Source organism: Trichomycterus rosablanca, chromosome 12 (genome assembly GCF_030014385.1).
Source record: "Trichomycterus rosablanca isolate fTriRos1 chromosome 12, fTriRos1.hap1, whole genome shotgun sequence".
Taxonomy (NCBI): Eukaryota; Metazoa; Chordata; class Actinopteri; order Siluriformes; family Trichomycteridae; genus Trichomycterus; species Trichomycterus rosablanca.
Genome location: NC_085999.1, coordinates 27,276,360 through 27,297,843, shown reverse-complemented (window position 1 = coordinate 27,297,843; position 21,484 = coordinate 27,276,360). Strand labels below are relative to the sequence as shown.

General features: G+C 42.8%; 2 protein-coding genes across 4 annotated transcripts in view; one reads left to right on the top strand and one right to left on the bottom strand.

Moving 5' to 3' along the window:
* Nucleotides 1-4,326, top strand: part of ccnt2a (cyclin T2a) — a 14,872-nt gene extending 10,546 nt beyond the window's left edge. The window contains exons 7-10 of one of the 3 annotated variants that reach the window (XM_063005531.1): nt 178-341; nt 979-1,049; nt 1,129-2,167; nt 2,255-4,326. In XM_063005531.1, the coding sequence (XP_062861601.1) occupies nt 178-341; nt 979-1,049; nt 1,129-2,167; nt 2,255-2,322 (1,342 nt within the window). In that variant the 3' untranslated portion in view covers nt 2,323-4,326. Of the gene's footprint in view, nt 1-177; nt 342-978; nt 1,050-1,128; nt 2,168-2,251 lie in introns of those variants that run through there. The other 2 variants (XM_063005530.1, XR_010014126.1) reach the window with 2 other exon arrangements.
* Nucleotides 4,321-21,484, bottom strand: map3k19 (mitogen-activated protein kinase kinase kinase 19). The gene is made up of 11 exons (XM_063005400.1): nt 21,317-21,484; nt 18,768-18,959; nt 18,331-18,491; nt 18,070-18,185; nt 15,879-15,957; nt 13,009-13,259; nt 12,480-12,517; nt 7,350-9,262; nt 7,189-7,261; nt 5,854-6,551; nt 4,321-4,493 (listed from the first exon to the last, which is right to left on the bottom strand). The coding sequence occupies exons 1-11, from the start codon at nt 21,482-21,484 to the stop codon at nt 4,385-4,387; spliced, it is 3,798 nt and encodes a 1,265-aa protein (XP_062861470.1). The 3' UTR covers nt 4,321-4,384.

Genomic DNA, 21,484 nt, shown 5'->3' with positions numbered 1-21,484 from the left:
ACAATTTCTTGGCCATGTAATATTTGTACAAAGCTGTCTTATGAAATGGATCTTTTTTACAGATTTCTAAACAGATTCTTTGTTACATTTATTATTTTGTAAGTATGTATACAATACTTCTCTGTGTGCCGTGGCTGATTAGGATTTTTTTCTTTTGGTCTTGTTTCCTCCATGCAGCCTTCACCTCACCACGTTCTGCCTGCAGTATAGGCCGACTGTCATTGCTTGTGTGTGCATTCACCTGGCCTGCAAGTGGTCTAACTGGGAGATCCCCGTGTCGACTGATGGCAAACACTGGTGGGAGTATGTGGACAGTTCGGTCACGCTTGAGCTACTAGACGGTAAGTGATGTAGATTGTATGCTAGGTATTTATTTGGAAGCGAAATAATAGGGAATTATTACAGGCATGGAATTCCACTTCATACTGGTAGATGGTGCCAGACTAACTGGGATGTGATTAAATGTGGTGATAAACTATCACAGTGTTCATTGATACAGACTTAAAACTATCATTTTATGCAAAAAGGCTTCTCCCCTCACCTCCTCTCAATTATTAGTTTTAGTCCCCTGTAGCACTTTCTTTTCCACATGCACCACCCTCGTTCTTGCACACACCTCCTTACACACGCACAATGTTGCTGGCCGATTCTTTTCACCACTCAGCGATGGGTTCCCTCACAAAACCGTATCACGTACGGAGAGTCACTGTATGCCACATGTAAATTCCCCACCAAACATTTTGTCATTTTCACCAGACCTGTGGGTTAGGTTGGTAGCACTGCTGAGCTCGAACTCTGTTAGCGTATTGGACTGTTGCACCATCAGCCCAATTTACATGTTTTAAACATTATTATTGAATTGTAAAAAAATAACAATACATTTTTACGCTGAATGTTGATTTCTTAGCTCATTTAGCTCAGTTTTATGTATATATTTATTTGGGTCTGCCACAAGAGGTGTTATGTTTTCTCTTGCAGAGTTGACTCACGAATTTCTTCAGATTTTGGAGAAGACTCCTAGTAGGTTAAAGAGGATTCGAAACTGGAGGGTAATGCTAGTGCTTGCTATTGATTCGGTTGTTGGGTATTTTTATGCACAATGTTTAATAACCTCTTTCCTCTTGTTAGGCGACACAGGCTGCCAAGAAACCCAAAACTGAGGGACCTTCATCAGAGAGCAGCTCTTCAGCCGCCCCCTCGTCAATTCAAGACCAGTCGCTCATAGATACCATTCCTGGGGTTTCTACGAGTGCGGCTTTTTCCAAACCTTCTACGTCATTTCCTATGTCTCTCCCAGGGGGCACTTTGTCATTGGACCATATTGGCAATCCACTGGGCACCCCATACACTTTCACTGCCCCCAGTGACTGGCCTCAAGAGCAAGGCCGCACGGACACGTATGCTCCAAAACAGCTTCCCTTGCACCCACAACGGCCTGACAAAAGTGCAGAGTTAATTGCAGCCAAACATGATCACAAGGTCAACAAGCACCAAGCCCCTGTGTTCCCGCCTCCATCAGCCCCTACACCGCAGAAGATGTCCTTAGAGAAATACAAGGAAAAGCATGCAGCCGAGTTGGCGGCACAGAAACGGAAGCAAGAGCAACCTAGCACCGAACCTGAGCTTAGAGATTTGTACACAAGCTCTGGCCAGGTCGAGCACCTGAAGCCACCCCAGCCCTACGTTCATGGGCAGCAGAGTTCGAGCAGCAGCACCCTTGTCAGCTCCCCACTCAAAATGAAACTGCCCTTTCCAGGTCAGGATAAAAGCCTGGGTGAAAAGCGGGCGAAAGGGAGCTCGCTAAAGCTTCGCCTTCCCGTCCTGAGCCAGGCTGAAAAGAGTAGCGGGAGCAAAGAGGAGCTGAAGATGAAAATCAAGGTCTCGTCGGAGCGGCACAGCTCGTCGGATGAGAGCGGCACCAAAGGCAAGCATTCCAGCCCCATGGTGAGCAAGGAGAAGCACTCTGCTCATCGTCACCACCATAAACACGGCCACTGCAACCCACACGTGCACAGTGGCAATGGCTCTGCCCTCAGGAGTCCTGTGATTCTTGCTGGCGAGGGTGCAAGCGCAGCCCAGACCTCGAGCTCTTCTCGCAAAAGGACGCACGTCGAAGGCAGCCATAACCACCACTCGAGAAAGAGTAAAAGCTCCAAGTCGGGCACAGGTAGTTCTTCACTTTCCTCTGTACAGCAGTGTGTCATCTAGCATCAGTTTTCCTAACCCCCCTCCCTCCCCCTCTGTCGCACAGCAGATGGGCTTCGGCCAGCTCAGCACGGTGGAGAAACTGGACAAGGAGCCGGTGGAGAGCCACGGCCATGAGGATCGTTCAGACACTACACGGACACGTTTAACATTGGCTGAGGAATTAACTTCTGAACCTGTAGGAAAAAGGATGATGTTAGATTTCATCCTCAAGATGAAGTGGGGAAAATTATGGCCCAGATTGACTGGAGAAAAAATAAAACGCTTCCTCATCTTGTGATCACTTAGCAGTTCAGGTTTAGCCCTTTATCGGTATGTTATGACTGCTTTGTCCTCAATAATTTCAGATGGACCATGAAGGGTTGATGCATATGTGTATGCGTGATGGGGCCAGCCTAAAAAAATGTGCAAAGAAGTGTAAGGTATGCCGTCAGCATTAATGGTGCAATTTCTTTTCCACCTTATATAATTTAGGATTTACAAGTGAAGACACTGAAGGCACATGCCACCTCAGTTTGGTTTGGATACGTTTGTTTTCGAGAGGCTAAGATGTCAGTTTTCAGTTGTGTCATTTGAACACACTTGTTTGATTTTTTTCATTCCTTTTTTAATACCTGGTGTGTGCACTATATGGCCAAACTTATGTGGACACCACAGCGGTTAAGATTCTGGACTGTGTATCCGAAGGTTGCTGGTTTAAGCGCTGGGCCCCTACACAAAGATCTTAATCCTTACTTGCCTGCAGTGCAAACTTTTAGTTTGGAGGAAGGCCTCTGATGAATGCTGTAAAACATAATGGTAGACATCGTGTTCCAAAACCCGTGCATTAAGAAACTTGTCCCCCTATTGGAGCTATAACAGCATAAGCTCTTCTACAAGTTTGTTGTAAAATGCAGAGTGTTTTACAGTGTGTGTCTGTGGGAATTTGTAAACCACCTCTGGCCAGGCCTTGATGTTTGATTGGAGACTGACGTGTAATTGATGCGTCCATTTATTTCGATGGGGTTGAGGTCAGCGCTATTTACAGGCCGCTAGAGTTCCTCCACACCAAACTCGATTTATGTCAAATCATGTCTATGTTATTCCCAAATTATCACCACAGAGCATTAAGAGCAAATAACGTATTACTGGTTATGGCTGAAACACCTGTGCTTAGTAATAAGGAGCATGTCCACATACTTTTGGCTATATAGTGCAAGATGTGCATGCTTCAGTCGTTTTCAGAAAGTGGATATAAATGTACATACATTTTTGTATGTTAAGCTATACTATAAATTCTCAGGTTTGGTGCTGCTGTATCACTTGATGTTATTGGAAGGAGTGACTTTAACCCTAGGTTCACACAAGCGAGAGACAAAGCGACATGTTCATTATACAGATTAGGCACGACACAGATTAGCGACAAATACCAACGATTGGCTCTGGCTCGCATGGGTCCAGTGTGTCTCCCCCCAGCTTCGGTCAAGCCATTAAAAATATCAGTGACGCAGTGTGAACGTAGGGTCAGGAATCACAGTGTCGACAGTCCATAGTGACCCACACTGCAGCATTTTTGTGAAGGGTGTTAGCCTGTATTGTGCATGACTACCAGCAGGGATACATCATGCTAGGCAATCCACCAATCACCTGGCATGTTGTCAGAGGCAACTTGTAATTAACAAGAATTATATTTCTGACCTCCACAGTGACCCCATGCTGGATGCCAGATGCATGCATGGCCTTGGATAAAGGAAAGAAAGAAATGTAGAATAATACAACGTTTACAACTTTTGCTGTGAAGTGCATTTAAATCTTTTTAGGCTTGATGCTGTAGCCTGCCTGTACAACACGGTCGCTCAGTAACATGTTAAATAATTTATGTTTTATACAAAGCAACCAGACGAGTTTCATCAGTATTCGATCAGTCGGTCTTGCGATGTCTTTTTTTAGTCAGCTTCTTCCATAGATCGGTGATTTTGTACATAATTTTCATAGTAAAGAGAATGAAGGACAATAATTGATGTTCCTGGCCTTTATGCTAGAAACAGGAATAGAGAGCCAAGTGCAAGTCTTGATTAGTTTATTTCATTTACTTGTTTGATTTCGACTAACAATAAATCACAACATTTCTACCACCTTAAACATCTTGTCTGGGTTGTTAATTCTGTTTAATTAACAGTTACATTTATAAACAGGTGCTCTAATTAGCTAAATGATTAGGTTTTGTACTGGGCTTGCTGTTTTTCTGTTGCTTGTTGATAAATGGATGCCTTAATAAATCTGCTGCTGATGGTCTCTGTTCCTGTTCACTGAAAAAAGAAAGAGAACTCAACATCAGTACAAATACAACACACTTTAGTATATTTACAACTTCAAATCAGAAAAAGTTGGGACAGTATGGGAAATGCAAATAAAATAAAAATGCAGTGTTCCTTACATTTACTTTGACTTTTATATGATTGCAGACAGTTTGAACTTGAGATATTTCATGTTTTGTCTGCTCAACTTCATTTCATTTATTAATAAACATCCATTCCTGAATTTCAGGCCTGCAACACATTTAAAAAAAAGTTGGCACGGGGGCAATTTAGGGCTAGTAATGAGGTGAAAAAAACTAAATAATGATGTGATTCCAAACAGGTGATTGTAATCATGGTTTGGTACAAAAGCAGCATCCAGGAAAGGCTGAGTCTTTGATGAGCAAAGATGATCAGAGGATCTCCAGTTTGTCAACAAACGTGTGAGAAAATGATTGAAATGTTTAAAAACAATGTACCTCCAAGAAAGATTGGAAGGGATTTGCATATTTCTCCCTCTACAGTGCATAATATCATTAAACCATTCAAGGAATTGGGAGGAATTTCAGTGCGTAAAGGCCAAGGGCGCAAGCTTAAGCTGAACACTTGTGATCTTCGATCCCTCAGACGGCACTGCATCAAGAACCGTCACTCAACAATAGCTGATATAACCACATGGATGAGGGATTACTTTAGCAAACCTTTGTCAAGCACTACAATACAGAGTTACATGCACAAATGCCACTTACAACTTTACTGTGCAAAAAAGAAGCCTTATGTTAACCATGTCCAGAAGCGGCGTCAACTTCTCTGGGCTCGGAGGCATCTTGGATGGACCATCACACAGTGGAAACGTGTATTGTGGTCAGATCAATCAGCATTCCAGGTCTTTTTTGGAAGAAATGGATGCCGTGTGCTCCGGACCAAAGATGAAAAAGACCATCCAGACTTATCAGCAACAAGTCCCTCGTACTGTTGCACATCTTAAGACGTGTTTGCAGGAAGAATGGGACAAAATAAAAGCTGAAACATTAAATCACTTGGTATCCTCGGTGCCCAAACGTCTTTTTAAGTGTGGTGAAAAGGAATGGCAACATTACAAAGTGGTAAATGCTTTACTGTCCCAACTTTTCTTGGAATGTGTTGCAGGTTTGAAATGCAGGAATGGATGTTTATTAATAAATGAAATGAAGTTGACCAGACAAGACATGAAATATCTCAGGTTCATCCTGTCTGCAATCAAATAAAACTAAATGTAAGAAACTCTGTTTTTATTATTTGCATTTTCCATGCTGTCCCAACTTTTTGTAATTTGGGGTTGTATAATTAATTATCATATATTTAACATTGATGTGAATAAATAGAGACATACTTGATCAAGCATGCTTTCACAAAGCCTTTAGCTTCTTCTGTAAATTCATCAGGCAGTGAGGGCATCGAACCCTTCTGGGCTCCAATATAGAAAAGCGCTGCCATCTTGCCCATGTTCGCTAGTGGTGGTTTTCCTGTGGCCATTTCGAAGATGGTGCACCCAATGCTCCAGATGTCCGATTTCTTCCCATGACCGGTCTCGTTGATCACCTCTGGAGCCATCCAGTAGGGTGTACCATGCACAGACTTTAGAAGATCGCTACGGCTTCCGGAGTGGGTCTGGAAGTTGAGGCGCCGGGCACAGCCGAAGTCGATCAGCTTTATGATGCCGCTGGGCATAAGCATAATGTTGTTTCCTTTTAAGTCCCTGTGAATGACTCGGTTGGCATGGAGATAATATACGCCTTCCACGATCTGTGTGGTGTAGAGTGCAAACACCTTCTCTGGTAAGGGCCCGAAGCGACTGAGGACGTTGGAGATGGAGCCTCCGGGGATGTATTCCATTAAGATGCTGATTATGTTTCCAGACAGAGCTGTACCCAGGAACCCCACTATGTTTGGATGCTCGAGGTTCTTCAGTAGATCGACCTCTTGCTCCAACATGTTGTACTCTTTTTCTGTGGTTTCTGAATTTGAGACGTCCAGAGTCACCTGCTTGACTGCAATCAGCTGGCCTTGATTAGTGAGTCCACAATACACCTGCAATTTTAAAACAACAGCAACATGTAACTTTTTACTTACTACAGCAATCTCTAGGATGTCAACTTTGCTGTTGAAGTGCCCCTGATAAGCTTATCAGCTTATATATACTGTATATACGTGTGTATATATATATATATATATATATATTTTTTTTTTTTTTTTTTTTTTTTTTATGTGAAATATATTTTTTATATTTTCTATATATTTTGTTTACCTTATTAGGGAGGAATTTATATATATATAAATACAATTGGACGGGCTAAAAAGGGAAGAAAAGGCCGAGGGCAACAGTGGCAAGGAAAAACTCCCTAAAGTATCTAAAGTATTTCTTGTTAAAATTTTCAAGTGTGCATACTAAGACAGAGGTATTACCCCCACCCCCCCCCACCCCCAACCCAACCAAACCAAACCAAACCTTCCACCCAGTACAGGTGTCCGTCTGGCCCATGCTGTCATCCTGCCAAGTGTCTTTTTTTTTTTTTTTGAAAACCAAAATATGGTCCCCCTAAGAAAACTGATGGTCGCCCTGATGATCTAGAGGCCTTGAAAGACCTTGCTTTCTTCAGACTGTATTTTGTCCCTTAAAATCATGTAGACAACCTCAAATTAGATTGGTCAGCAATGAGATACTTACAGTTCCATAGGCTCCTCTGCCTAAAATCTCTCCTTTTGTCCATATGATGGTGTCATTTACACTGGATCTCTCACTGTATCCCAGTTTGTTTGATGATGAAGTGCCCTGGTAACATGGAATTAAGCCATTTATCATATACTACAGTAGTTTAAATTAAGCACTTGGAAAGTATATTTAAGACAATGGAAGACATCTTCACATGTTTTACCTCACTTGGATTAGCATTTGCGAACTTCATCTCTGGCGTCTCAGTCTTCAGACTCTCCACCTCTTTATCCTCTAGTGAAATTAGCTCTTCTGCTAAACATCTCAGCAAATCATCTGTAACAGGCCCATCACCCACGTCATCCAAAAACTTCTGGTACACAGGAGACTGTGTCCTGTTACTTGTCCATGTGTTGATCAAGGGCTGCCCTGGGAACTCGCCCACGACAGAGTCTTCGTTTCCACTTGAGGCATCTCCGTTATCCTTCAAATCTCCTGTTTTCTGTTTCTGTGAAATGTTCGTATCTAAACAGGGTGCTCTGAGTGAGTGAAAAGATATGGATAAATCTGCTGGCTGATTATGGATGGGTGTGTTTGTCCCTGTCTCTGAAAGAACTTCTTCAATCAGAGACAACATTTGGCCACTTTGAGTTTTTACTTGTAAGCCTGGAAAAGGTGTCACCTTGTCGTTAATGCTGAGAATTTTACAGCTGCTTATCGGCCTTTTCACTTCAATAGCAGATATTACCATTTGGCGCTGGTTTTGTGGTCCATTCTTGAGTAGTTTGCCTTTAGCATTGGTACATTTTTGTGGACGCTTTTTTCTGTAACCTTCCAAAGATTTTTGAACTCTTTGTTGTCTGTTGAGTTTTCTGTTAACAGGCGGTGCTGACCGTATTTGCTTGTTTCTTTCTGCAGAACTGCTAACTCTAAGCTTTTCATATAGTGGCGTGGCAAACATCTCACAAATAGCCGGTCCTTCAGCTTCTTGAGGAATTTCAAGAAACATGTCCCTGTAGCTCACATGGTCCAGAGATGATTTTGCACGTTGTGTTCCTAGAATTCCTGTTTTTTTAGATTCTCTTTGTTTAACCTCCCTGTTGAGTTGCTGCTTTTGATTTTTGGAATTCCTTAATGTCTTTTTGGCACCACTTGACTTTATGTAATGTAGGGTCTCTTGGTTTATTATAGTGTCTTTAAGATTTTGGTCTTGTATTGTGGGTGCCATGTTTGGCAAGTCCAGTTTGTTGTTTTCCCCACCAATGTCATCTATGAGGTACATCTTTCTAACTATGACCTGTGGTAATGGATTCCTTATGGGCTTAATTTCACGACTCGTATTGACGTTGGCCGAGAGGTTTGAGGACTGATTGGTTTGAGCAGATCTGCATTTTCTTTCCTTTCTTTTGGTCATCTTACTGGCTCTACTTGTCTTTACTGGATTAGGGTGTAGCATGATGTTCAGAGGGGGAGAGATTTCTTTATTCTTGATATCAACAAAGTTGGACTTGCCTTCTTTGGCTGCGTGTCTGTCCTTTGCTTCGACATTACGATGTTCATTAACGTTTATGTGCACATGGTCATCATACTGTTCTTGTGGGCTAAAAGTCCTCTCAAAATGGTTCAGTTCTTCTGAAAATCCTGTAGTGTCATGCGTCAAGTCTGCCTCAACTTGACTCTTTTTAAATGTACATGTGATTGGCTTATCTTTATTCGATTTGATACTCGTTTTGGAAGCCTGGAAAGATGACTGGGACCGTGGCATAACGGGTTCTCTCCTTAAGGTACTAATCACTTCTCCTGTCCTTCCTGGGCTGATGTCTTCCTCATCCTCTTCTTCCTCCAAAGAGCTTTGACTGCTGCCGCTGCTTGAATTGCTCTCCTCGCTACCCTTTCTCATGGCTCTCGACCCTCTTGTGGTCTGTCTGGAGTAACTCTTTTTTCTTTGTCTGGATCCCAAAGGCAAGATGCTGGTGGGGTCAGGTGGAACAGGTTGCTCAAGGCTTGAAAGCATGAGTCCATTGGAGTATCCTTTGTCAAGTGGAGCCAAGTGTTTTGGAGCGCGTCGGCACAAAACTGGAAGCCCATCCTGAAAGTTACAGTGTACATGATGAATATATTAAGATTACAGATACCAGAATTTTTTTATATATATATACAGTGTATCACAAAAGTGAGTACACTCCTCACATTTCTGCAAATATTTCATTATATCTTTTCATGGGACAACACTATAGACATGAAACTTGGAAATAACTTAGAGTAGTCAGTGTACAGTGTACAACTCAACACACAGCCATTAATGTCTAAATAGCTGGCAACATAAGTGAGTACACCCCACAGTGAACATGTCCAACTTGTGCCCAAATGTGTCGTTGTCCCTCCCTGGTGTCATGTGTCAAGGTCCCAGGTGTAAATGGGGAGCAGGGCTGTTAAATTTGGTGTTTTGGGTACAATTCTCTCATACTGGCCACTGGATATTCAACATGGCACCTCATGGCAAAGAACTCTCTGAGGATGTGAGAAATAGAATTGTTGCTCTCCACAAAGATGGCCTGGGCTATAAGAAGATTGCTAACACCCTGAAACTGAGCTACAGCATGGTGGCCAAGGTCATACAGCGGTTTTCCAGGACAGGTTCCACTCGGAACAGGCTTCGCCAGGGTCGACCAAAGAAGTTGAGTCCACGTGTTCGGCGTCATATCCAGAGGTTGGCTTTAAAAAATAGACACATGAGTGCTGCCAGCATTGCTGCAAAGGTTGAAGACGTGGGAGGTCAGCCTGTCAGTGCTCAGACCATACGCCGCACACTGCATCAACTCGGTCTGCATGGTCGTCATCCCAGAAGGAAGCTGACGCACAAGAAAGCCCGCAAACAGTTTGCTGAAGACAAGCAGTCCAAGAACATGGATTACTGGAATGCCCTGTGGTCTGATGAGACCAAGATAAACTTGTTTGGCTCAGATGGTGTCCAGCATGTGTGGCGGCGCCCTGGTGAGAAGTACCAAGACAACTGTATCTTACCTACAGTCAAGCATGGTGGTGGTAGCATCATGGTCTTGGGCTGCATGAGTGTTGCTGGCACTGGGGAGCTGCAGTTCATTGAGGGAAACATGAATTTCAACATGTACTGTGACATTCTGAAACAGAGCATGATCCCCTCCCTTCGAAAACTGGGCCTCATGGCAGTTTTCCAACAGGATAACGACCCCAAACACAACCTCCAAGATGACAACTGCCTTGCTGAGGAAGCTGAAGGTAAAGGTGATGGACTAAACCCAATTGAGCACCTGTGGCGCATCCTCAAGTGGAAGGTGGAGGAGTTCAAGGTGTCTAACATCCACCAGCTCCGTGATGTCATCATGGAGGAATGGAAGAGGATTCCAGTAGCAACCTGTGCAGCTCTGGTGAACTCCATGCCCAGGAGGGTTAAGGCAGTGCTGGATAATAATGGTGGTCACACAAAATATTGACACTTTGGGCACAATTTGGACATGTTCACTGTGGGGTGTACTCACTTATGTTGCCAGCCATTTAGACATTAATGGCTGTGTGTTGAGTTATTTTCAGAAGACAGTAAATCTACACTGCTATACAAGTTGTACACTGACTACTCTAAGTTATATCCAAGTTTCATGTCTATAGTGTTGTCCCATGAAAAGATATAATGAAATATTTGCAGAAATGTGAGGGGTGTACTCACTTTTGTGATACACTGTATATATATAGTGCAGGGGCACAAGTATTAATCCACCTAAATTTGTTATTTATTTATTTATTAAATTTGTGATTATAACTTGTGCACATATTCACTTTAAACTTTAAACTTTATGAACACATTATTGTTTGACTTTATATTAATGGTGGTAGCCTAGTGGGTAGAGCTTTGGGCTATCAACTGAAAGGCTGAGAGTTCAAATCACAGCTCTGCCATGCAGCCACTGTTGGGCCCTTGAGCAAGGTCCTTAACCCTCTCGGCTCCAGGGGCGCCATCCAAACAAGCTGGGATATGCGAAGAAAGAATTTCTAGGCAGTTGTAGCCTAGTGGTTAAGGTAACGGACTAGTAATCGAAAGGTCACTGGTTCAAGCCCCACCACTGCCAGGTTGCTGCTGTTGGGCCCTTGAGCAAGGCCCTTAACCCTCAATTGCTCAGATTGTATACTGTCATAGTACTGTAAAGTCGCTTTGGATAAAAGCATCTGCTAAATGCCGTAAATGTATATGACACTTTGCTAAAACTAATTGGCCAACTATAATTTTTTCCCAATGTTTCTCCCAATCTAATTGCCTCCAATGCCCTTGTTGCAATTCTCATATTGTACCGCTTGTACCACCCTTGTACTGGTCAAAGAGACCTGAGACTATCACACTCCCTCTCTGACGTGCTAAATCACCAGCTGCATCATTTTACCTGTCAGTAATGAGTCTTACACAGAGCCATATTACATACAAAGAGCCATGCTATAAACTTCCCAAACACCCATCCACAAGTGCAGTCACCGCAACGGGCGGCACGGTGGTTCAGTGGGTAGCACTGTCACCTCACAGCAAGAAGGTCCTGGGTTTGATCCCCAGGTGGGGCGATCTGGGTCCTTTCTGTGTGGGGTTTGCATCTTCTCCCCGTGTCTGTGTGGGCTTCCTCCGGGAGCTCCAGTTTCCTCCCACAGTCCAAAGACATGCAAGTGAGGTGAATTGGAGATGTAAAATTTACAGACCATGACTGTGTTTGACATTAAACTTGTGAACTGATTAATCTTGTGTAACTAGTGACTACCGTTTCTGTCATGAATGTAACCAAAGTGTGTGAAACATGACGTTATTTACATTTACATTTTCGGCATTTAGCAGACGCTTTTATCCAAAGCGACATACAATACTGAACACATTTTTGAGCAATTGAGGGTTAAGGGCCTTGCTCAGGGGCCCAACAGTGGCAACTTGGCGGTGGTGGGGCTTGAGCCGGCAACCTCCTGGTTACTAGTCCAGTACCTTAACCGCTGAGCTACCACTGCCACAGACAAGAAACGTTATACTAATAAATAATTACAGTCACTGCAGGTGGTGGAAAAATGGGTCAACATTGAACCCCAAAATCACAAATAGCGAATTCATTCTTACTGTATACCTATTAAAGCTGTAATTTTTTTTAATGGCTTTATGACAATGTATGAATGCTATCTGAATACTTGTGACGCTCTTGTCCATTTGATTTTTCCAAACATATCCTTTGTTAATCTGATAAAAATATATTACATATCAATAAAATTTGAATACAACTGTATTAGGCTGGAGGGATTTTTCTTACCTGCCTGTTAAAATTACAGTTTTTTTCACCACTCAGCCCTGTAAGGGAACCACAACATATAATGAATTAAAAACAATTTTCCTCCCAATCTAGTCGTATCCAATTACCCAAATGCTTTTTGCTTCCTCTCTACTAATGTTGAACTCCACCCTGGTTGAGGAGAGCCGAGACTAACACATGCCCCTCCGACACGTGTGCAATATCCGACTGCATATTTTCACCTGCACGAGGCGAGTTCATTTGCAGATCAGCTTTGTGTACGGAGAGACACACCCTGATCCTCATTATCCCCCATCTCTGTGCAGGTGCCATCAATCAGCCAGCAGAGGTCGTAACTGCATCAGTTATGAGGTCCCGTCCGGCACCCTCCTTGTACAACAGCCAATCGTTGTTCGTGTAGGTGCCCAGCCTGCCGGATAGCAGAGCTGAGTTTCGAACAGACGAGTTCGAAATGTTCGCCACCTGAGTGCCATTAATCAAAAACTTTTCATTACAAGTATCAGTGTCATAACATTTTCCAAATACTTACTGCTGCTAATATTGGCTCGTACTTGTAGTAGGAAACTTGCATCCAGAAGAGCAAGACTTGGAGCTGACTGGCTTAGCTGAGAAAGTCGTGGTTTTGAAGGAGTCTCCATAACAGTTTTGTTCTTCTTAGTGAGTCTTGGAGATTGAGCTGCTAAAGATGTTTGTATTGGAACATCAAAAGTGGGATGCATAGTGCCAGGCATTGTCCAGGATTTATCCTTTTCCCTCAGGCTTGGTAATGATTTCGTCCATCTACAAAAAAATATATATATTTTTAAATAATGTGTATACCTTGATTGCACAACTCATTGTTGTCATTATTTACTTGTTTTTGCTGTGCATTTTACACCCTAACACATGCCTTTATCAACCTGTATGGGCCCACAAATTAATTGGACATTTGACCATGTAATATTACCAAAAATGAAAAAATAACAGACATGTTCTTTATCTTATGATTCCATCCATACTGGACAAAACATTGGCTGAATGTTTGTCTTTTAGTTCTCATCTGTGAATGAGTTTAACTTCCTTTGATGCATTATTCCTTATTATTACAGGCATAACATTATGACCACTGACAGGTGAAGTGAATAACACTGATTATCTCTTTATCACTGCACCTGTTAGTAGGTGGGATATATTAGGCAGCAAGTGAAAATTTTATCCTCAAAGTTGATGTGTTAGAAGCAGGAAAAATGAGCAAGTGTAAGGATTTGAGCGAGTTTGATGAGGGCCAAATTGTGATGGCTGGACGACTGGGTCAGAGCATCTCCCAAACTGCAGCTCCCTGTTACCATCATGGGTCAGAATGTTGAACTGGTGGACACGTACAAGTACTTGGGTGTCTGGCTTGACAACAGACTGGACTGGAGGAGGCAGCATCAGAGTGGGAGATGCAAAAAAAACTTAATAAACTGATCAGGAAGGCTGGCTCAGTCTTGGGCTGCTCACTGGAAGGCTTTGAGTTGGTGGTTGAAAGGAGGTCTGTAAACAAACTCATTTCCATACTGTACAATCCATCACACCCCCTCCATGACCTCCTAGTCAGACAGCGGAGCACCTTCAGTAACAGACTCATCCAGCTCCGCTGTAAGAAGGAACGATACAGGAAATTGTTTGTACCAACAGCGATCTCACTGTATAACTCATCCCCACTGTTCCGGGACATCATTGCTCTGAGTTAATACCATGAAGCATGATCTGTCACTCACATTTCTGGACATTTAATGCCAAGACACTTTTGTAATTTTTCTATTATATTACATATTGCATATATATTTATTCCTACCAACATTGTACTGCAATACTTACTTAATATTTCTTACATTTACATTTTCAGCATTTAGCAGACGCTTTTATCCAAAGCGACTTACACAATGAGCAATTGAGGGTTAAGGGCCTTGCTCAGGGACCCAACAGTGGCAACTTGGTGGTGCCGGGGCTTGAACCGGCAACCTTCTGTTTACTAGTCGAGTATCTTTTTTTTTTTTTTTTTTTTTTTTTAACCCCTTTTTCTCCCCTTTTAGCGCATCCAATTGTTCAATTAGCACCGTGCTTCCTCTCTGTCTATGCCGAACCCTGCCCTGACGGAGGTGATTGAAGCTAACCCGTATCCCCTCCGAAACACCAGATGCATCTTTGCCACCCACACATCGACGAGTTTGGCGCCACCTAGCGTTGCATGCGGAGAGACACACCCTAAGGGCACCCTCTCCCATCTCTGTGTAAGCGCCTCCAATCAGCCGGCAGAGAACGCAATCGCATTCTGACAGAGAGAGACCCACATCCGGTTCTTTGTCCCACCCCCCACATGAGCAACCGGCCAATCGTTGCTCATATAGCCACTCAGCTTCGAACCGGTAAAGCAAGGCTGGATTCGATACGACGCTTCTCAGAATCCAGCCCTGGTTGCAGCGCGTTTCTTTTTACCGCTGCGCCACCTGAGCGGCCTAGTCGAGTATCTTAACCTCTGAGCTATCACTGCCCTTATTTTACTTAATACTTTTTTCTATTGAACCTTGTTGTAAGACTTTCCCATCCATCCATCCATCCATCCATCTATTTATCTTTCTCGTGGGGTGTTTCCGGTCTGCAGCGATCAGTAGCTATCAAAAGTTGTCCAAGGAAGGAACAGTGGTAAATCAGTGACAGGGTCGAAGGTGGCCAAGGCTCACTGATGCACGTGGGAAGCGAAGGCTGGCCCTGTGTGGTCCGATCCAACAGACGAGCTACTGTAGCTCAAATTGCTGAAGAAGTTAATACTGGTTCTGATAGAAAGGTGTCAGAATACACAGAGCATCACAGTTTGTTGCGTATGGGGCAGCAAATGGGGGACCAACACAATATAAGGAAGGTGGTATTAATGTTATGCGTGATGGGTGTATTTCCTGCAAACTGAGTTTGAGTGTGTACACAGAACTTTATAGTGGTGGAGTTATTTTATGCCAGGAGTCTGCAGTTAGTTATACCAGTTAGTACGTTATGAAACGACACAGGAAAAGGTTTCATAATGCCTATATAGGATTACAGTTACCATGACTGCTCTACACGCAGACAATATTTTTCTCTCTGTGCCCTCCCACTATGAGATTTTGGATAATAACATGGGCTGGAAGTGTGCTCTTTTGCTGACAGCTGGTCGAACCTGTAACAGTATTCCTCTATACAGCCTTTGTATAACAGAGAGAACAATATCCTGAATTTACACAAGCTAAGCTGCAGTAGCTCTTTCAAGCCTACAGTGGGCCTGCGTAAGCAGCTGCTACTCGAGTGGTATTTGCTTAATGGTGCAACATTGTTCACTGACTAATTTGTTTTTTAATGCTAATTGACTCTATCTGTCGGTGTGTATGTGCTCAGCTGGCTCACCCAGTTGCCTTGTACAGATCTTGTCTAGCGCTCATCCTGGGCTCCGTGGCACTCTGGAAGCGGAAGACGATGATCTTATCTGCGAACAGATGTAAGGGTAAAATAGGTCAGCCTGTAATTTGCTGGTAGGACTTGATCAAATCATCACAGATGCAGATGCAGGTTAGACTAAATTAAGAAGCAAATCCTTTCCTTTGAGTGATTTCTCAATTGGAGGACACAAACCAGTGACAAACTGGATAATTAAGTCATAGTAATCAAACTAATTCATAATTCAGAAAACAGTACGACTGTTAGCCCACCTTTCCGTTCAAAAAGCCCCTAAATTCCAAATGATAAGTATTTCCCTTTAAAGCATGTCTTCGAGCGATGCGTTCTGTAGTGTTTGGTTCCAGACTCTGAGCAGAGTCACTTAGCACGAATGACCGAGTGATCTGTCAGACCCACCCCTTCTATTGTCGCCAGGGTTTCGCGGGATGGGCCGGGTTTGAGAGTATCGTTGTGTTGTGACAGGGAGGGCTTGTGTGTTAATGCAGGGGAGAGAGTTGCCTGGGGTGGGTAAGGAACACAGAGAGCTACTGTATTTTTTTTGAGCAGGTGGAGGTGAGGTGCTGGCATGTCAGCTGTTTTATTCTTGCTTCTCAAAGTTGTTAACTTACCTTTGTTGAAATATTTGTGACTGTTTTGGACAGTAATACAGTCGTAAGATTCCATTAGGTTCTGTAAAAAAAGCATTTCAGCATTTAAAATGTTTATTAAAAGTGATTTAGTTTGATTTTGACCACAAATGGAGTAGATGGCAAAGTGAGTGAAGCCTAGAAAGGCACCTTACCCTTGTTTTGGCTGGTGTAGATGTACCATGGGCAGGAAAGTGGCTGAGAGAAGGTTCTGCCTCCACATGCTTTGACACTATTTTTTTTTACAAAGGCAGACACAAATCAGCAAGCAAAAAGAAACTTCACAGACCCCCATAAATAACGTTCTAGAATTATAGATACCAATGGAGGTTTTTAAGGATGTATATATACACCGATCAACCACAACATTAAAACCACCTCCTTGTTTCTACACTCACTGTCCATTTTATCAGCTCCACTTACCATATAGAAGCACTTTGTAGTTCTACAATTACTGACGGTAGTCCATCTGTTTCTCTGCATGCTTTGTTAGCCTCCTTTCATGCTGTTCTTCAATGGTCAGGACCCCCACAGGACCACCAGAGAGCAGGTATCATTTATCATTCCCAGCACTGCAGTGACACTGACCTGGTGGTGGTGTGTTCGTGTGTATTGTGCTGGTATTAGAAGATAAGACAAAGCACCACTGATGGAGATTTTAAAAACCTCACTGTCACTGCTGGACTGAGAATAGTCCACCAACCAAAAATATATGCAGCCAACAGCGCCCCGTAGGCAGCGTCCTAAGACCACTGATATAGGTCTCGAAGACGACCAACTCATCGCTGCGCTGCTGTGCGCTGCTGTGCGCTGCTGTGTCTGATCCACTCATACCAGCACAACACACACTAACACACCACCACGTCATGTCAGTGTCACTGCAGTGCTGAGAATCATCCACCACCTAAATTATATCTACTCTGTAGTGGTCCTGTGGGGGTCCTGACCATTGAAGAACAGGGTGAAAGCAGGCCAAAAAAGTATGTAGAGAAACTGATGGATTACAGTCAGTAATTGTAGAACTACAAAGTGCTTCTATATGGTAAGTGGAGCTGATAAAATAGACAGTGAATGTAGAAACAAGGAGGTATATATATCTATATATGCATTTTTCTTCCATTTTCTCCCAATTTAGCGTAGTCAATTTGTCTTCCACTGCTGGAGATCCCCGATATTTTGCAGTTGAGGAGGGTATATTGCTGCTCACGCCTCCCAAGAGCAGCCCTTAACGGAACACTTTTCCACCCATGCACTCTGCAGGGTCCTTACACAGCGTTTGAAGACCCCACTCACATATTCCGGTCATTCCCTCCCTGCAGGCACTGCCAATTATGCCCACTAGATGGCGCCCAGCTGACCGGTGGCAATTAAGAATCTCTGTAATGGTGTGCTAGCAGAATATCCCATTGCACCACCTGGGTGCCGCTTTCTAATTCTGAATTAGGACTAAAAGTTAGATCTAGTAGTTACCTTATGTTGCACTTTACTAGCTTTTTAAATAAAGTGTATCTCACCAGATTGCGAGCGTGATACCAAAACAATCCTAAGTAGCTCTTCTTTAATAAAACTCCTGATTTGAGAGATATAGTGAAGAACATCATAGCCCTTTTGATCTTGAAGGTCCACATTTCTGAAAATATGAAAAAGGAAAAGTAATTAGGGGGTTATTCATGTCTCAGTCTTTGAGTTGCCATCCAGGGATCCAAGTACAATATTTGTTCTTGACTTGAAGCATCCCACTCTCTTGATTTGACCTAGACTACAAAAATACTTACGCAGACAGAGCTAGCAGTTCCTTCACTACACCAATGGAGTTGTAGTCCCATCCCTTGGTGCCTTGAAGCCCCTCGAACAGATCGACATCTCTCACTGCCAGCATCAGTGGGGTAAGCCCATTCTGGTTCTGGATGTTCACATCCAACGAGTCTGTCTTTGACTAAAACAAAGACAATTTTGTTTACCACATGAGATGTCTTATTTTTATGTATGCAGAACTTGTGGGCAGTGTCAAAATGATCAACCCCCCTTGAAGGGGTGACGAGCATTTCCTGTAAAGTAAATACAGATGGCCAGTGGTGGAAATCCTCTCTGTAATCTCTCTAAGCATCTCAACTGTGTTTGACTGTATGGTACAAGATAAAAGCTATGGTTGCTGGTGTCATGTTTCCCACCTGCCAAATGGTAAGTGAAAGACAAAGTATGGTCCGCGTACCAGCAGGTGCTGGAGGGCATGAATGTCCCCTGTCCAAGCAGCTTTTAAAAGCTGAGTGCAGTGGGGGAAAGGTTTCGTTATGGCTGCCAACATCTCGCCCTGTAGGCTTGGCTGACTGAGGTGCAGTGCCGTCTGATTGCTGTGGTTGCACAGTGTTGGGTCTGCTCCTCTATCCAGAAGGAAATGCATGACCTGCGTAGACAGAAAAAAATACATGTAAACAAAGCAAAAAAGAACAGTTGCAGTCTTGTTCAGGCTTCTCAACAACACTTGAGGACTGTGGTGTTATAGGATTAATATTATGTCATTGGTCACGTATTGTAAGTTAAACGCAGCATGGGAATTGAGAAAGACTTTGCTCCCACTGGATCTAGTACTGTAGCTGGAAGTTGGGGATGTTTTGAATGTTACACCTGGGAGGCCATTATGTAAAAAACAAGTGAGGAAATTTGGATTAGCCTTTCCTGTATCTGACATATTATCTGTATATATATATATATTAATTTTATATTACATATATTAATATATCACATATATTCAATCGATACCACTTTTTTGTGTCCAATACCGATACTGCAAATTGAGTATCTGCCGATACCAATACCACTCCGATACGTCATTTCTCCTCTCAAACAACTAAGCAGTAATAATACATGTCTCAATCACCATGGTTAAACTACTGTAGCTATCTAAATAACAATTCTCAGACTGTGAAACAAATATTCTAAAGGAATAAATACAGAACCTACAACATCACACATATGCAAAACTGCAGTTTTTATTTTAACTTTTACACACACAACATTAGCAGCATTTTTGGCTTGTTTAACAAATGTGTCTACAATTGGAAGATGTGGATGTCAATCAAACACGATGGACCAATTAGAATTGACGCAGAGTTGAGATTTTCCGACAGATTTTCTGTCACGTTTTTAGATTAGTAAAAACCAAAGCGCGCTCATTAAAAAACCCTGCTGGATTTTGAAGAGGACATCCGTGGCTAAATGGGAAACAGTGTAGTTTGTTTTATTTCATAACACTAATGGATATCTCCAAGCCTGGACAAGACAAGGTTTTCTTTATCTCAGGGGAGCGATTTATCATTTATAAAGCGATTTGTATTGTGTTTAAACAGTGTTTTTAGATGTGGCAGTAGTAGATGATTTTTTAAATGCTAAAAGTTTAAGTAGGTCAGTGTGTTTTAATTTCTGAATGGCTGTTGTGGATCAGTTGTAGATCAGTGGCACATGTTAATGATGTCATCAAGAGCAATAAACGACACTTTGTTGGAACGTATCTTCGTGTGTTATTTGCTTTACATATAAACAATGGCCTTATTGACATTAAGTGTTATTTACATTAAGCAACGGTATCGGATCGGATTACACGTTTTTTTCTTTCCGATATCCGATCCAGTGATTTGGGCCAATATCGGACCGAGTATCGGATCGGTGCCAGCCCTAGTTTGTACATTTGGGATTTGGCTTTTCTTGCTCTGTCTGTATTAATTAGGTCATTATGGACCAGTTTAATTTGTGTAAACAAAGTCTGCAATAAAAGGCAATAACCATTGACTTGTGATTTTATTTAATCATTTTTATTTTATTTTATTTTATTTTATTTTATTTTTTTAAACTTCTTTATCCTAATCAGAATCACATCACATAATCATTTTATTGGGAAACATTGGGCACAATGCAGGAATACCCTGAATAGGGCACTAGTCTATTACAGGTATTCGACCACCCCCACTTTTTCCTCAGCCAATCATGTCTGTGTAGATACCCAGCCGGCTGATAGCACCACTGAGATTCGAGTTTGGATGGTGAACTTTCATATTAACTGCTTTTCCACCTGAGCTCTGGTAAAATTATTTTACCAAAATATTACTTTATTAATACAGCTGAAGTCAAAAGTTTACATACACTTGTGCATGTAAGGTGCATGTACATTATAAGTCCAAACATATGTGGACAACCCTTCTACTTATTGAGTTTGGTTGTTTAAGCAAATCTGCAGTCCAAATCAAAGTGATCATCCCTACAAAGGGCACTTAAAGGTGGGGCCCAGCACCCAGGTGGTGCAGCAGGATATTCTGCTAGCACACCAGTGTCGAGATTCTGAACGCTCTCTGCTATCGGTCGGCTGGGTGCCATCTAGCAGGCACACTTGACAGTGCAGCAGACACAAATTTGCCACCGTGTTTGCTGGGTGAGGAAATGACCAGACTGAGTGGGCAGGGTGTTCAAATGCTGTGCAAGGACTCTGGTTAGCAGACCGAGGCACCTGTGCAGAAGCACAGGTGTAAAGAAGGGGTCCGCTAGGACTGCGCATGCATCGGATGGCATATAAGCAGCAATATCAACAGCAGTGAAAGACAAACTGACTGCGGTAAATCGGGAGAAAAGGGAAAAAAAGAAGTGGGACCCACTTACAGCAGCCATGAAGCTGATTTTGCTGACATTTTAAAATTACAAGGCAGTGAAGGTGAAAAACTTCAAACCCTACAACACAAAAACACGTATTTTAGTAAAGCAGACATCACTTACCATGCTGAGACCCATCTGACAAGCACTGATGAGAGGAGTGTTGCCCTCAACATTGTGAGGCCGATCCAGCTCCTCCCAGGAGTAAACCCCTTCTTCTAGCCCTCGATTTGCTGCCTCCAACTCTCCCATCAACAGCAAATCCACCAAACGGCTCTCTGTTTTCTCCAT

What these genes read in the sequence shown, in the direction of transcription:
- map3k19 (XM_063005400.1), bottom strand. Translation starts at nt 21,484, where the DNA reads ATGGAGAAAACAGAGAGCCGTTTGGTGGATTTGCTGTTGATGGGAGAG. An exon ending in ATGCCCTCCAGCACCTGCTG is followed by an intron (nt 18,492 to 18,767) that starts GTACGCGGACCA and finishes TCTTTGTTTTAG; the next exon opens with TCAAAGACAGACTCGTTGGA. An exon ending in GCAGAGGAGCCTATGGAACT is followed by an intron (nt 6,552 to 7,188) that starts GTAAGTATCTCA and finishes TTAAAATTGCAG; the next exon opens with GTGTATTGTGGACTCACTAA.